The sequence below is a fragment of the Schistocerca americana genome, chromosome 4, assembly GCF_021461395.2.
Source record: "Schistocerca americana isolate TAMUIC-IGC-003095 chromosome 4, iqSchAmer2.1, whole genome shotgun sequence".
NCBI lineage: Eukaryota > Metazoa > Arthropoda > Insecta > Orthoptera > Acrididae > Schistocerca > Schistocerca americana.
In genome coordinates this window covers 315,258,655-315,275,630 of record NC_060122.1, presented here as the reverse complement: position 1 = coordinate 315,275,630, position 16,976 = coordinate 315,258,655, and the positions used below count along the sequence as shown (strand labels likewise).

At 40.3% G+C, this 16,976-nt stretch overlaps 1 protein-coding gene across 4 annotated transcripts in view; it reads left to right on the top strand.

Annotated features, from left to right (window-relative positions):
* Positions 1-16,976, top strand: part of LOC124613188 (kinesin-like protein KIF21A) — a 504,551-nt gene that overhangs the window by 363,077 nt on the left and 124,498 nt on the right. For 3 of the 4 annotated variants that reach the window (XM_047141839.1, XM_047141840.1, XM_047141837.1), the window contains 3 exons: positions 1,706-1,905; positions 5,002-5,251; positions 5,483-5,606. In XM_047141839.1, coding sequence (XP_046997795.1) covers positions 1,706-1,905; positions 5,002-5,251; positions 5,483-5,606 — 574 coding nt within the window. The remainder of the gene's footprint in view (positions 1-1,705; positions 1,906-5,001; positions 5,252-5,482; positions 5,607-16,976) is intronic. The other variant, XM_047141838.1, reaches the window with a different exon arrangement.

The following is a 16,976-nucleotide window of genomic DNA, read 5'->3' as shown; positions in this document are numbered from 1 at the left end:
TCTCACTCTCTTCACTTCACAGTTTCTGGGAGAGGAGCTGCACACAGCAAATGGAAAGATGGTCAATTTCCTGACTGTTCAACAGTGAGCACGAATTGCTGCATGTTGTGAAGTGTGGAATTCTGATGTCCTGGTGCAGAGGTGGTGGCATGTGATAAGTGAAGTGAGTGCCACAACTTGTTTAGAGGCAATAAAGAATTGTCACTGAAAGTTAATAACTGTGGGCTGGTTTAAAAAAAAAAAAAAAAAAAAAAAAAAACTGTCCTCCCATCCATGTCTCAATCCGATGATAAAGTTAAAACTGTGAAGGAATTATTTGTATGCAGCCCTTTCAAATCAACATGCTAGGCTGCAAATGAAAGTGGACTAACAGGGTACATGGTACATGAGATGTTACATAATGAATTGGGTTTTCATATATGGGAACCTCGTCATGTGCAGCAGCTGACACTGGAAGACAGTGATCGTCAAATGGAGTATGGGGAATCAATGTTGAGTTGGCATGAAGTTTGGTCCCAATTGTTTAAGAACATCTTCCTGAGTGATGAGGTGTATTCCATATGGGAGGTTCTCTAAATCAACACAGTTGCCACTATTCGGTGGAATGGGATACTGGTGTTAGGGTGGAGAAGATACAGTCCTGCCGAAAAGCGACAGTGTGGTGAGGAATGACTGCCACAAATTTTACTGGGCCATTTATCACCTGTGATGCAATGAATGCAGAACACTATCTGTGGATGCTCGAAAAATTTTGTTTGGCCCCTCAATATCTGCATGGGATAATTTCGAAGACATTATTTTATGCGTGATGGCGCGTCACCTCACTTTGCAAGTGAAGTGCATGCGTGGTTGGGTGAGAAGTTTCTAGGGCATTGGCTGGGAAAACATGGATCTCAAGAGTTGCCTGCAGGAAGTCCAGACATGACTCCACATGAGTTCCTTTTATGTGGTTGTGCATAATGTGAGGTATGCCAGACAAAACCTAGCACATTGGAAGAACTGGAACCACAGATTCAGGAGGTTACCAGCAATATCCCACTCCTTCCAGATAACTGTTGATTCCATACCTAGCCATTTGAGATGATTGTTTGATGCCACAGGTGCCGTCATTTTTATATAACGCTATGTGCATGATATTAATTTCAATAAATTAGCATTATAAATGTAGAATTTATTCACATACCTAGTTAATTGCCAGACACCCTGTACAGAAATTGGAGCAATGAGAATAACAGTGCAGCCAGCCTCACTTTTTTTTTATATTACTGGAAGTACTTCCTCTCTCACATACTAGTCTCACATTTGGTAGGATGATGGTTTAAATCCCGATCTGGTCATCCAGGATTAGGTTTTCCATGAGTCCCTTAAATTGCTCCAGGCAAATGCCAGGATGATTCCTATATAAAGGGCATGGCCAGTTTTCTTCTCCATTGTTTATAATTTGAGTCTGCACTCCATAACTTGTGAGCCATGTGAAATAGATATGGAAGATATTAGTGAAGGAAAACGAAATCCATCCAACCTAATGTACCGAAGACAATTTAAAGTTAGGGGTAATTCAGAGCACAATGAATTGTACATCCTTTCTAAGAATGGTGGGAGATTTAGTGTCCACTTCATAGCTTTTATTTCTTGTGTTCATTTTGTATGGTGAATGTGTTCTCATATATTTTCAAATTGCATTTAACTGCATTTTTTCATACAGGCAACCAGTCAAAGGAACCAACTGAAAAGGTCAAGAAAGTTCGTGACGAATATGAAAAGAAACTCAGTGATATGCAGAAGGAACTGAAACGTCTGAATTCAGCCAAAAAGGAGCATGCAAGGTTGCTACAAGCTCAGACTCAACATGAGAATCAACTCAGAACTCTTAAAAATGAACTTGCAGATATGAAAAGGACAAAGGTAACAAATAATTTGTGTCTTGAGTTTAACTGTATGTTTTCAATAGCTGTACAGTGCATTGTGTGGACCTGTATCTGTTATGTTAAGACCAAGTCTACCTAAGACTATAGAGCTGCGGTGCTGATGTCCACGAGACTCGAGAGGGCCATAGACAGGGGTTCACAGGTAGATGCCGTGTTTCTTGACTTCCGCAAGGCGTTCGATACAGTTCCCCACAGTCGTTCAATGAACAAAGTAAGAGCATATGGACTATCAGACCAATTGTGTGATTGGATTGAAGAGTTCCTAGATAACAGAACACAGCATGTCATTCTCAATGGAGAGAAGTCTTCCGAAGTAAGAGTGATTTCAGGTGTGCCACAGGGGAGTGTCATAGGACCGTTGCTATTCAAAATATACATAAATGACCTTGTGGATGACATCGGAAGTTCACTGAGGCTTTTTGCAGATGATGCAGTGGTGGTGTATCAAGAGGTTGTAACAATGGAATATTGTACTGAAATGCAGGAGGATCTGCAGCGAATTGACACATGGTGCAGGGAATGCCAATTGAATCTCAATGTAGACAAGTGTAATGTGCTGTGAATACATAGAAAGATAGATCCCTTATCATTTAGCTACAAAATAGCAGGTCAGCAACTGGAAGCAGTTAATTCTATAAATTATCTGGGAGTACGCATTAGGAGTGATTTAAAATGGAATGATCATATAAAGTTGATTGTCGGTAAAGCAGATGCCAGACTGAGTTTCATTGGAAGAATCCTAAGGAAATGCAATCCAAAAACAAAGGAAGTAGGTTACAGTAAGCTTGTTCGCCCACTGCTTGAATACTGCTCAGCAGTGTGGGATCCATACCAGATAGGGTTGACAGAAGAGATAGAGAAGATCCAATGGAGAGCAGCCTGCTTCATTACAGGATCATTTGGTAATCGCGAAAGCGTTACGGAGATGATACATAAACTCCAGTGGAAGACTCTGAAGGAGAGACGCTCAGTAGCTCGGTACGGGCTTTTGTTAAAGTTTCGGGAACATACTTTCACGTAAGAGTCAAGCAGTATATTGCTCCCTCCCACGTATATCTCACAGAGAGACCATGAGGATAAAATCAGAGAGATTAGAGCCCACACAGAAGCATACCGACAATCCTTCTTTCCACGAACAATACGAGACTGGAATAGAAGGGAGAACTGATAGAGGTACTCAGGGTACTCTCTACCACACACCCTCAGGTGGCTTGCGGAGTATGGATGTAGATGTAGATGTAGATGTGATCAAGACATAGATTGTACAGAATGAGAATTTTGAAGGAACAAGATTAAAATCTTTATCTAGCTACCTTGATTTAGTGTGCAAATCTTTTTCCTAATTTATAACAACAATGGAAACTCCTGGTTGGTGCAATACGTAAAATAAGGGAAAGGCAAATATTCATCTACAGTGAATTGATGTCTGGAGCACTGAAACACACAACAGAAGACAGCAGTCGCCCTAGCTTTCGAGCACTAGTTCTTTTTCTAGCAGAAGTGCACACATTTACAAATACAACCAGACAGGCACCCAAATGCCCACTTCCACAGCCACAGCTTGACGCAAGTACAAGCTCAGAATCAAGAATCAACTCAGAACCCTTAAAAAAGAACTTGCAGATGTGAAAAGTGTCTGCATCAGCACAGTGTGTTCAGTTATTTCTTCTAGGCACTCAATCTTGTCCCTGTATGTTCAGTAGCATTTTCAAAATCCTCTAATTGCCTTGTGGGCTGATGTGTGTTGTCTTGTTAGATTTGTGTTGTTCTCTTTTAGAAACCAATTTTGTTTCACTGCCTCACTTACATAGACCTACTCAATAAATGTTTTCACTTGTTAGTTTCAATAACATAATTTTACTTAATAATTCTATTAAGTTTCAATGAGAATCTGTATGAAATACTGAAGTGCATTATTATCTATTTTTTAAGTCTTAGGGAAACTATGCACTCTGAGTAATGAAATTTCTTAATTTGGGAGGGGGGGGGGGGGTCTTAATTTCCAGTTTGTTCTTCATTTATTTTCATTTCATTTTGCATCAAACTATCTATAAACTTAAATGATATGAATAAAATAGAAAGAAACATACCACATGGGAAAAATATATTAAAAACAAAGATTCCATGACTTGGCAAACGGGAAAGCGCTGGTAGATAGACGCAATAAAAAACATACAAACACACACACAAAATTTCAAACTTTCACAACCAACGGTTGCTTCATCAGGAAAGAGGGAAGGAGAGGGAAAGACGAAAGGATGTGGGTTTTAAGGGAGAGGGTAAGGAGTCATTCCAATCCTGGGTCCTGGACAATTTGTTTTTATTGAACTAATTAGTATGAGTTAAAATGAAAAGGTACAAATCGTCAACAACCAAACCAGTTGAAATTTGGTGCATGTTGCTTTGGGATAATGTAGGGAGACATCTAGGGACACAAATGTGTCATCTTCTTCTAAAAAATTCAAATTTGTGCTCTCAGCAGGCAAGGTGATCGTCACCAAGTTTTTCGACATTAAAGTTCTGATACTCACAGAAAAACCAGTTACAATAGTGTGCACTGTGAGATAAACCATATCCTATGCAAGTCCATCAGAAGCAAACAGCCTGGGCTGTTCATGGAGGGAGTGATTCTGCTCCACAATAACATTCATCCCCATGTTACCAATGTTACGCAAAGTGGAATGGCAAAGTTCAAGTGGGAACAGTTCAAGCATCTGCCATAAAGCTGGGACATTTCGCCCTGTGACTTCCATATGTTTGGTCTGCAAAAAGTCCGTCTCAAAGGGAAATGCTTCAGCTCAACACAAACTGAAGGACACAGTGGAGGACTGTCTCCTATCACAGCGACATGAATGGTGGGAACTGAGAATCCTTTGGCTCATGAAACAGTGTGACCATTGTGCTCAGGGCTCTGGTGATTACTTTTGAATAAAGACTTCAATTACACCCACAGTGTTATTTTGTATATTTTCTTTTGAATACTACTCATAATTACCTCAAAATTGCCATGTCTGCTGATAACAAAAATTTGAATTGAGTGTTGTAATTCATGATTATAAATTTTTGCTTTCAGGTTAAGCTGCTGAACAAGATGAAAGAGGAGACTTCAAGGCATAAGGAAGCTGAATTACGCCGTAATAGAGAAATAGCACAACTGCGGAAAGCATCAAGGAAGCATGAAAATTTGATAAAATCTCTTGAAGCAGAAAAGCGAATGAAAGAAGTAGTGTTACGAAGGAAACAAGAGGAAGTGTCAGCATTGCGGAGGATAGCTCGAGGAGGACTGAGCAACAAGGCAGCAGGTCGTGTTGGTGGCAGAAATGGTATGCATTTCTAAATCTACTAAACTTTCAATCTGTAACTTTTCTATAAAATTTCTTCAAAGTGTTCTGAATTTTGCTTTCATGTTTATCACAAAAGCCTACTACATACTCTACATTTTGTTGTTCTTCTATTACTTAAGTCCTCAAAAATGTTAAAGGCACCTGTTATACATTATATTATTTATGGTTTTTGTGCACTGTATAAGTTTGATTGAATTAATTGTGTTTCAGTAGCCAGGAAACTACATTTTTCTCCAAAAGAAGCTAAACAGAAGTGGCAGGAACTTGAGAAAACTATCAGTCAGAATGCCATAAACAAGCAGACAGTAGCAGTCATTGAACGAGATATGGAAAGGTAAGAGAAATTGACTGCAATTACTGAGAGTCATTCCATAATTCATTCTTCATTTGCATATCAGTGAAAGCCTGTTCTCATTTTCTACTCATTGCATTTGTCTGAGTAAGATGAATGCCAAAAAGAGAAAATGAATAGAGTGCAGGACTGTGAAGTAGATTCTTAAGGAGGATTAAAGGATATGTGAAGGAAGATACGCAGATGAGCCAAAACATTATGACCACATGCTTAGTAATGTGTTGGTTCACCTTTGAATTGCAGTACAGTAATGATTCTAAATGGCATGGATTTCGGAAGTCCTTGAAAGGTTTCTGGAATGTGGCACTAGATGTTTATGTACAGGTCACACAATTCCATAAATTATGGGCGGTGATTTGTGGCCACAGAGCTCTGGCACCCAATAGTGACCCATATGTATTCTGCCGGGTTCAGAACAGGCAAATTTTGTGACCAAGATATCAAAATCAGTTTACTATTGTGAACCTGAAATCTTGTAAAATGATTCTGGCCTTGTGACTTGGACAATTACTCTGCTGGAAGTTGCTGTTGCCATTGGGGAAGGCATCAAGCAGGAAGGCGTGTGGGTGTTGTGTAATAATGTTCATGTAGTCCACGTTTGATGTGGTGCCTTCAGTTACTTCCATGGGTCCCCTGGAAGCCCAGGTGAATGTTCACCATACCACAATACTGCTGCCACTGGCCTGGATCTGTGGTGCAGTGCATGTCCAATTGTGATGATCTTATGCTGCAGTTATAATTGTCATTGTTATTGGATCAGCTCAGGAACACACAGGGATCCATCGTTGTGGAGCACCATGTTCAACTATTTGCACTGAACAGTGTGCTCCGTAACACCTCTGTCTGCACCAGTAGTGTACTCTGTCAGATCTGCCACAGTTTGTCACTTATCCTGTTTCACATAGTGGGCTAGACTGCAAGCTCTACATTCTGTGATAGAGGTGTGGACATAAAAGACTTTGTCACCTACTTGTGGGTTTCACTGTCCTTCAATCAATTTCAATAGATGCTCTTGACAGTAGCATGTTACATGTGAACAGCCAACCAGTTTTGCTGTGTCAGAGGCTTGTTTGCAGGTACGAGGATGTAATGTGCATTTTGTCAAAGTTGTTTATATTTTAAACATAGCTGCACAACAGCAATGGTTTCACCTAATAAAATTATAAACAGCCAACCAGTTGCAATGGATAAAGAAATTCTTTACCTAGGTTTCGACAAATATAAATTTGTCTTCTTCAGAAGGTAACAATTTTACATTAGTAAGGACTAATGTACCATCACCGTTTTTACAATTGTCGGCATAGATCAATGTGTCAAAAATAAAATATAGCCCTAGAATTAGGGTTTGTCACATTAATATAAAATAGCTCATGGATCTTGCAGAGCCCACAATTATAAAGTTGTTTGTGTTGGTGGATGTCCCTTTAGGCCCATAGCAGCACTATAATGATTCCCCATTTACCTCCGCTCTGTTTCTTTCCTTAATATCACATGCCTGCTACACAACCAAGTGCCATTCAGTCACTTGGTGGGCAGTGGTCATAATGTTTGAGCTCATTGTTGTGTGTTTGGGACTGAAAATATGACAGGGATTAAAATTTGAAGCAGTGAACATCAGAATGCAGGAATACAGATGCCGATTGAGAAAGCATGGATATTATAGACTTACAAAAGCAGCTCTTTGATTCACACCTCAAAGAAGCAGTCTCTGGGAAGATGTAAGTGGAGAAGGAAAGAAACATTTGTCAAGATGAAACAGTCAGTAGCTTAAATCCTTTAGAGGAAGAGGAGAATCCACTGCATTAGAGATGTGTGCTTAACATTGTAACATCCCATTTCAATCTGATGGCAGTGGTGTTGCATCATAACATGAGTTAGACAGCTATCTTCATCCAGGAACATTAAACTGCCACCCAAAACTCGTGAGGATTACATGGAGGTTCACAAGTCTCATTTGATGATGCCTTAGATGCACTCAATGTGGTTCACGCCCTGAAACTGTTGCGACATAATTCAGGAGTGATGGCATAGTCTAATACATCCAGGAGGAAAGGGGGTAGATATGCAGTAATAATAAAAGCTAGCCTTCAGCACTCGAGACTATACAACACTCTCTAGACACAGGGATGGCGCTGGATATTTAATGACCATGTGCCTAAACCCATGTACCTGGTCTGTCCCATGATGGTTGATTTACTCCCCTGTGCACTGCCTGTTGTGATGTGACCTGTAATAACTATTGTCTAGCTGGGAGAGGAGCCATTCACACCAACAATACCAAGTTGATCTGGTAGAATTCACTGTATTCTGCCAAACACTCGTACAGGGTGGGGCTGCACTGTTCACAGTTAAAATTATTCCACAATGGATGTCATCAGTATTTGTACTCAAAATACATGTTCGTTGTGATGTACAAGGTTGCTGTCTAAAACACGGTGCATAGAACACAAAATAATCACTGTTTAATGGATGTTTTATCAGTTCACAATTGGCACAGTTCTTACAACAAAAATAAACAATTGAATAGCTTATAACAAGAGCACGCATGTGATTGAATCACAATTCGGATGCTCCATAAAATTTCGGGTGTGATTACAAACGAGAAAGTACCTCCGCTCGTGATATTCAGTCAGTCAAAACAATATATGTTTCTTTCACTTAGGACTTGCAATTAGGATCATACCAGTCCACATTATTTTTCTGTAACCATCGCGATGCAGTTGATTGTTGTTCTCCCGACATGACACATGAAACTGAGAGACATCACCTTTTGGATAAACATGGATACTCCATTATAAACACTGAAATTAAATGCAAAACTTGTGTGGCAAACATTTTCAATAACTTGTAAGATATGTGCTGCAGCCATGACATCAACACAACACTCGCCCACACTCCACAAAACCTACACCTTGACTCCCAACCGCTCCTCTGCACTCAGTAGAGAGGTGACTATCAATAGTGAACGATACAATTCTTTTGCTTACATTCCTGCAGAGAGAAGTTTTTGAATTCTAGTAGAGAATTGCAAAAAGAAAACAAAAAATGAAACCTCTCTGGTGGTGATGATTTGGGGGGGGGGGAGTTTGGTGGAACACACCATCCCTCAGATAGTGTCAAACTCGACTGATTACCGCAAAGCCATACCATGACATGCAAACACATGTTAAGAAATGTAATGTTATAGTACATACAAAGAAATGGTAAATGCTTATGAACTGACCTACAGTGCAGCTAAAGAAAAATACAAAAGCAAAATACAATATCATTTAAGTTCCTGATAAAGAACGTATACATGCATAAACGCTACATCAACACAGTGATTTTAAATACACCGCTGGCACCCTCAGAACAAGAAAAAGTTTTTTTGCTGTTACACATCAGCACTTAGTCATCCACACACAAAAAAATCTTCATTACTCACAGCACTGCACCCCTAGGGCATTCATTACATGGAAGAGTGGAGAAAGGGTTGATCTGTTGCAGTGCTGCTATCTCGCAGTCATAGATTGAATGACCGCGGACACAGCAATACTGAACTCGAACAACTAGATGTCAGACACCACTCTCATCTTGTAGTAATCCATCCATGGTGTACATGAAACAAACATAACAGTCCCTTTTCAGTGTTGACCTACTCTTGACCTATGCATCATATCTTCAGCTGATATCTACTCATATGTAGTTGGCGTTAAAATTTGCTCTACTAACTTTAACAAGAATACATGAATTAAACTAATATCTACAAAACTTAAAATGAGCCTGTGCACACTGCAGATATTGTGTCCACCGAAAATATACATAATAATGCCTAAGCACGATAGCAGCTAGACTCCATGTTGGAGCGATTCTGCAAGTTAACCACATTAAGAATCATATTGACAATTCGGAACACACCCATCTAGCTTTTCATAAAAAAACTACACATATAGAACAAACTCTATAAAATACTCGAAACATGAACATAATGCCAGATCACGTAGCATGTTAACACTTATCAGTACTACCCAAAAATATTACTTTAATTCGGTGCCACCACTCAGCTCCCATAAGAAATAAACACTTATTCATACTGTTCAAAAGTTGTCAGTCTACATAAACAATTAACTATATAATCAAAAAACAAAGATGATGTAACTTACCAAGCGAAAGCGTTGGCATGTTGATAGACACACAAACAAACACAATCACACACACAAAATTCAAGCTTTCGCAACCCACGGTTGCTTCGTCAGGAAAGAGGGAAGGAGAGGGAAAGATGAAAGGATGTGGGTTTTAAGGGAGAGGGTAAGGAGTCATTCCAATCAAGGGAGGAGAAAGACTTACCTTAGGGGGGAAAAAAAGGGCAGGTATACACTCGCGTGCGCTCGCGCGCGCGCGCGCCCACACACACACACACACACACACACACACACACACACATACACACACACACCCTCTCCCTTAAAACCCACATCCTTTCATCTTTCCCACTCCTTCCCTCTTTCCTGACGAAGCAACTGTTGGTTGCGAAAGCTTGAATTTTGTGTGTGTGTTTGTGTTTGTTTGTGTGGCTATCAACATGTCAACGCTTTCGCTTGGTAAGTTAAATCATCTTTGTTTTTAGATATATTTTTCCCATGTGGAATGTTTCCCTCTATTATATTCATAACTATATAATCAAAAAACAAAGATGATGTGACTTACCAAACGAAAGCACTGGCAGGTCGAAAGACACACAAACATACACACAAAATTCAAGCTTTCGCAACAAACTGTTGCCTCATCAGGAAAGAGGGAAGGAGAGGGAAAGACGAAAGGATGTGGATTTTAAGGGAGAGGGTAAGGAGTCATTCCAATACCGGGAGCGGAAAGACTTACCTTAGGGGGAAAAAAGGACGGGTATACACTCGCTCGCGCGCGCGCGCGCGCACACACACATATCCATCCACACATATACAGACACAAGCAGACACACTTTGTCTTTAAATATGTCTGCTTGTGTCTGTATATGTGTGGATGGATATGTGTGTGTGTGTGCGCGAGTGTATACCCGTCCTTTTTTCCCCCTAAGGTAAGTCTTTCTGCTCCTGGGATTGGAATGACTTCTTACCCTCTCCCTTAAAACCCACATCCTTTCGTCTTTCCCTCTCCTTCCCTCTTTCCTGATGAGGCAACAGTTTGGTGCGAAAGCTTGAATTTTGTGTGTATGTTTGTGTTTGTTTGTGTGTCTTTCGACCTGCCAGCGCTTTCGTTTGGTAAGTCACATCATCTTTGTTTTATGATATATTTTTCCCACGTGGAATGTTTCCCTCTATTATATTAACTATATAATCATATATTTAAAAACAAAGATGATGTGACTTGCCATACAAAAGCGCTGGCAGGTCGATAGATACACAAACAAACACATACATACACACAATATTCAAGCTTTTGAACCAATGGTTGCTTCGTCAGGAAAGAGGGAAGGAGAGGGGAAGATGAAAGGATGTGGGAGTGTCTGTGTCTGTGTATGTGCGGATGGATATGTGTGTGTGTGCGTGCGAGTGTATACCCGTCCTTTTCTTCCCCCTTAGGTAAGTCTTTCCGCTCCTGGGATTGGAATGACTCCTTACCCTCTCCCTTAAAACCCATATCCTTTCATCTTCCCCTCTCCTTCCCTCTTTCCTGACGAAGCAACCATTGGTTGCGAAAGCTTGAATTTTGTGTGTATATATGTGTTTGTTTGTGTATCTATCGACCTGCTAGCGCTTTCATATGGTAAGTCACATCATCTTTGTTTTTAAATATATTTTTCCCACGTGGAATGTTTCCCTCTATTATATTTATAACTATATAATCATATACACAGCTGAATTATGTTACCTTACATTTTGTTTAGGAACTTTGAACATATTAGTTTTCAATACTGCTCATAATATGGTTTAATGTTTTCCACATTATGTTTGCCCTCATGTCTACCAGACTTTACGGCTTGACACTTGATACTCAAACCCTTGTAGACATGGTGGAACTTCTGTATCTTTCTACTTACCTGGCTTGAATGCATATGAGTCTTAATTAACACAAGATCTCCTACCTCATACCTGATGGACTGCACTATTGTGTCGTGCTTCTCCTTTCTCTGCTGAGCATTCTTACATAACTGTTCCATGGCTAACTCTAACTTTTCATCCCACGTTCAGTCTGTGGCTGGGGAGTTAACCAAAGGCTCAGAAAATATACTTTCAGGTGTCTGGTTAAGTAGAATTTCACATGGTGCGAATCCCGGCGTGGTATGAGGCATACTGTTGATTACTGCTTTGAAGTCCTCTAAACAATCCTTCCCTTTACTGTGCTTGCAGTGGCAATAAGTATGACACATGCAGTTCACTTCCTTAATAATTCTCACTGCCAGATTGGATGCCAGTCTGTATTTTGCTATTAAGACTTGTTCAACATTTTACAAAGTAACAGTTCTCCAATTTACTGGACATTACCTTACCATTTGCTCTTCTTAGTCGTTAGAACTTCACATATTTCGAACACACCTCTATTATTACCATACGTTGTGTGCAATTGCCACAGGATTTCGGCAGAGCACAGAGTAAATAGACTGCCACAATATCCGTGATGCCTGACAGTAGTTGTCTTTGCCTTCCGACATACATTAAATGTTTGTATAATCTTGTGAATCTTGATATTCATACTAAAAAAAATATACACTCCTCCTTGAGTTTCTCTAAACACTTATCTGCACCAAAATGGGCATTACTGAAATGTGTGTACCACACCAGCTGTTTGATTGCATGTTCTGTAATAAACAACCTCAAGTTTTGTGATGACTCATCCACATGCTGATACAGAATATTTTGATTAGTTAAATAGTACCTCCTCGATTTCTCTTCCCTGCACAGCCATACTTCACCTTGACGCTCTTCACTGCAGGATCTTGATGTTGTTCCCTTCTAATGTTCTTCACCAACTTGGTCACAAAGGATTCATATTGAATGCCTTTTATCAAATTAATGTTCAATTCCACCCCTTGTGGACTACTCACATTGACATTTTCAACACCTGGTGGCATCCTCGAAAGTTCATCTGGTATGATATTTTGGTTTCCAGGTCGGTAGAAAATGCTAAACATATACTCTTGCAAGGTGAGCGCCCATCTAGTGAGGCATCTAAGATGTAGATTGCTCTCAAGCAGGAAAGACAACGCCTTGTGGACTGTGACTCTGCCTGCCAAATAGTATCAGAATTTGTTAAATCCCCATAGGACTGCAAGTTGTTATAGTTCATTGTCTTTAACATCCTGTCAGGACCCAGCTTGCAAATGCAATGGTCTTAATGTTTTTGGGATCAGCCTCATCCACTTAATACAAATGCACGCCCAATTTAAAATCCGAACTATCACAGGCCAGGTAAAATTATTTATTCAAATCCAGGTGTGAAAGTAATTGTGGATCACATAGCTGTTGCTTAATCTCCTCAAATGCCTGCTGGCACTCCTCAGTCCATTACCAAAACACCTTTTTCTTCAACAAGTTCAAGAGGTGTGGGTTGTTAAGCAACTGCCCACTAACGAACTTCCTATACCAACCACATAACCCGAGGAATCCTCTTAGCTGATTTTTACAATGCGGAGCTGGAAAATCTTCAACTGCTTGTAATTTTGCATTCAGGCTTGATTCCTTGTGCATTGAAAATGTCCTACAAACCGGATTTCGTCCTTGCCGAATTCTGACTTCTCTAAGTTTGCTGTGACACCTGGCCTTTCAAAGGCTGTGAGCACCTCTTTGATTACTCTCATACGTTCTTCCCAAGTCTGTGTTGCAATTGAAATATCATCAACAAAGACAGTCACCTTTTTAATTACATGTTCACCAAGAACCTTGTCCATTGATCTCACAAAAGTGGAGGTAGAAATATTCAGACCAAACAGTAGCACACAGTATTGGTAGCTCGTTCCTCCATACAGGAATGTGGTATATTGCCCAGAATTCTTGTGATGGGGGATCTGCCAATACCCCAATCTCAGAGCAATACTACTAAACACTTTTGCCCCATGACAATTCTGAAGTAACTCGTCTAAGTTTTCTGGTCCTTACCAGTGTGGAATTATTATCTTATTTACTGGGCATGCATCCAGTACAATTCTGACATCACCATTACGTTTCTCTACCACAAATAGCAGTTTATCATGCTGACTGGTTGACCGTTTGATAATCTTCATCCTTATCTTCTGAATCTCCTCCTCCACTGCCTGACGCTTATGGTCATACAAAATATGGCACATGTTCCCTCACCTGCAGTTTACATTCTGCCATCTTTATCACGCCTAGCTCATTTGAAAAAACTCACTTGTGCCTCTTCAGGGTCTCTATCAGACCTTCCATTTCTACCTGGTTTTGTTGTTCTAGGGACTAGAGTTTCTGCTCAAAAAAACATTCAAGATCTTCTGTGTCTGCCTTGCCTTTCCATCTCCACTGCTTTTTGCATAATGCTGCTGAGTCTTCCCTTTACTCTGTGGTGCTAATTGCAAATCAGTTAAACAGCATAACTCAAGTCATTCCTACCAGTTCCCTAATATTGATTCTCCCTTTAAAGTCAATGACAGCTTCGTTTCCTTTCCTTTCCTTTCCTTTCCACTTCAGCACAACCTCTCTCAAAATTCAGACAAACGTTATGCTTTGTTAACCAGTCAACACCCAAAATTACGGGTAATGCTAACCCTGGCACCACAAGTGCTGCTGCATCATAATCCTTACAATTAACCCCCTCATCGTGATTAAGATTTGCTCCTTCATTACTTTTCTTTTCACACCCACAGAACTCATAATACGTATACCATGCACTGGAAAGTTTGGTATGTTTCTTCCCTGCTCTTGGTATATAGTTTTGGCACACAGCATTGACTTGGCTACCTGAGTCAACTAAAACATATATTCGTGTTCCAAAAATATCCGCTTCTACTACAGGCTGTACTATCTCATCAGGTTCTTCACTGTTTTCCTCCATCAAGTCATCGATAACACCGCTTGTCTCTCTTATCTTGCATATCGACATAGTTGCTGGCCCTATGTCATTTGTCCCTGACTGGGCTGCATCAGAAACTTCATCTAGTTTTCTGCACTCGTATTATGCCATAACATATAATGGTTGTTGTCCGCATCATGACATCTGACTCAGCTTCCTGAATTGACATGTGCTCTGTGTTGTTGTGGTGTCTGTACCCACCTCATTGTCCTCGGCGACCTCCATGACAAAACTGTGTTCAAATCTTTTGTCATCCTCTTGATTCCAATGCTGACCACTATACCCTTTATCATTACACGATCACGTACCAGCATTCCTCTCACTGTTCCTTGGCACATCTCTATTATGCCCACCTTCTTCAGTTCCTCGTTGTTCACGTAGTGTATCTAGCTGTCCTAAAGCTGACTTAATCGCCTCTACATTGCTCTCAGGAATTGCCAGCAACTTCTCTTGAAACTGGTAGTTTACATATGATCAAAGATACCGTTGCCTCCAGCTTGATTGGCTCATGTAAATATAGGTTTCTTTCATAATAGTCTTGGAAAAACTTCTTTAGGGTCCAGTTGCGACCTCTATCAAACCTTATGCCTTGGTATAAGCTGTTTTGCACATCATTCTGCCTTCAGAGAGACCAATATTGTTTTAAAAACTCCCTCTTAAACTCCACATATCTCTCAGATTTTTGTCCTGTTCTCATTCTCCAGGTACCAGCTTTGCCTTCTATTCTCGATGCAACAAGCTTATCTTCTGCTGTTCATTCCACAGTTCAGGTAGCACACCCTTAAATTGGTCTAAATAGTCCCTCGGATGCCATTTTCCATTCGGATCAAAATTCCTAAAATTCCCAACACTAAGAAAGACCTCGTCATTTTGTATGCCAAGTGTGCTGCCTCCTGTTACACCTCCATTGCACAGTAACGATTTTACTGCATTTTTAACCTGTTGACTCACAAGTGACTGGGTCTTGGATACTTCATTGCACACCCGCTCAACACAGCGTACATAAGCATCTTGATTCAGTACAACAGCTTGCACCTTGTGTTTACGCTCCTGCACTTCCTCATCCAGTCTTTCAAATTCCATATCATGGACCTCAACCCTTTTGCTGAGTTCCTCTTTTACCTTGCTGACTTCAGCTTCAACCTTGCCAAAATGTTTTGCCTGCTCTAAGACATGTTGATCTAATTGAGACATAAGTCTTTCTACCTTGTTATTAAACTCGTCTTCCACTTTTTTTTATGGCTGCCTCCATTCGATCATTGTCATCCTTCATTTGCTTACTAGTTTCTTCTATCTGCCTCTTGGTTTTGGTTTGGTCAATCTGCCTTTTAGCTTGGTCAAGCTGCCTATTGGTTTCCTCGAATCTCTTCTTCAGCATACTCATTAATGTTATGAACACGTCAGAGTCAGGCCCACACTTCTCTCATCTGGCTGTAGCTATGATTGGTGATGACATAGCACCAGAGCTTCCCATTTCAACCGACAAACTAGTGTCTCCCATACCAGAATCTCTTGATATTTCAGTACTATTATCTTGAACGTTCTTCTCCTTCGGACTGTTTTCACCTGACGAATCTCCATCTACATTCCTGACTATTGCTGCTGCATTGATCTCATTGTCTGACATCATGAATTATTTAAGTCACACAATCAAGAAAATGGAAAAGGAGCAAAACAATAAGTCAATTGACTATGCCGTATCTCTTCAGCGCCATTTTTCATGCTAAGAAGTGCACCAGACACACATAGAATCAATGTCACAAAAGTACACTTATATTTACACAAAATATTCACTGCTGCTACAGCATTATATAAGCATATTGCTTGGGCTACTACAGCAGGACTGGGAAATTACCTTTAACTTTACTGCCCTAATTGACCAATATCAAAGTGTAATGTCAATACGATAAGTTGCCTCCACTGTATTATATCACCATTGGCTGCATTCCCTGAGATTATTTAAATAAGTCTCCATTGTGATCTAGTACCTGTTAACAGATCATGAGGTCAGTTTTGCAAAGTGCTTCCACTGTAATCGTCTAGCACCATTTGCATGAAATTCTCTAGACAGAGTCTGCATTGCCAATCAGTTACCTTAAAGTATCCTTTAAATGCACGAGGAATCACAATACTGCATAAGACTTACGTTGTTGACTGTCCCTTGACTTGCTCGGTCCTGACTTCATACCAGCTCCCCGTGTCGCTATGTCGATCAGCACTGCCACCCACTGGCCGGTCGGTGAAATGCAGCAATGGTATGCTTGTAGTTGTTTGTGTTGCTCATAGGTGGCACCCATGTCACAGATGATGTAGCATGCAGCAGTAGAATTACTCTCTTAACACAGGGTCTTC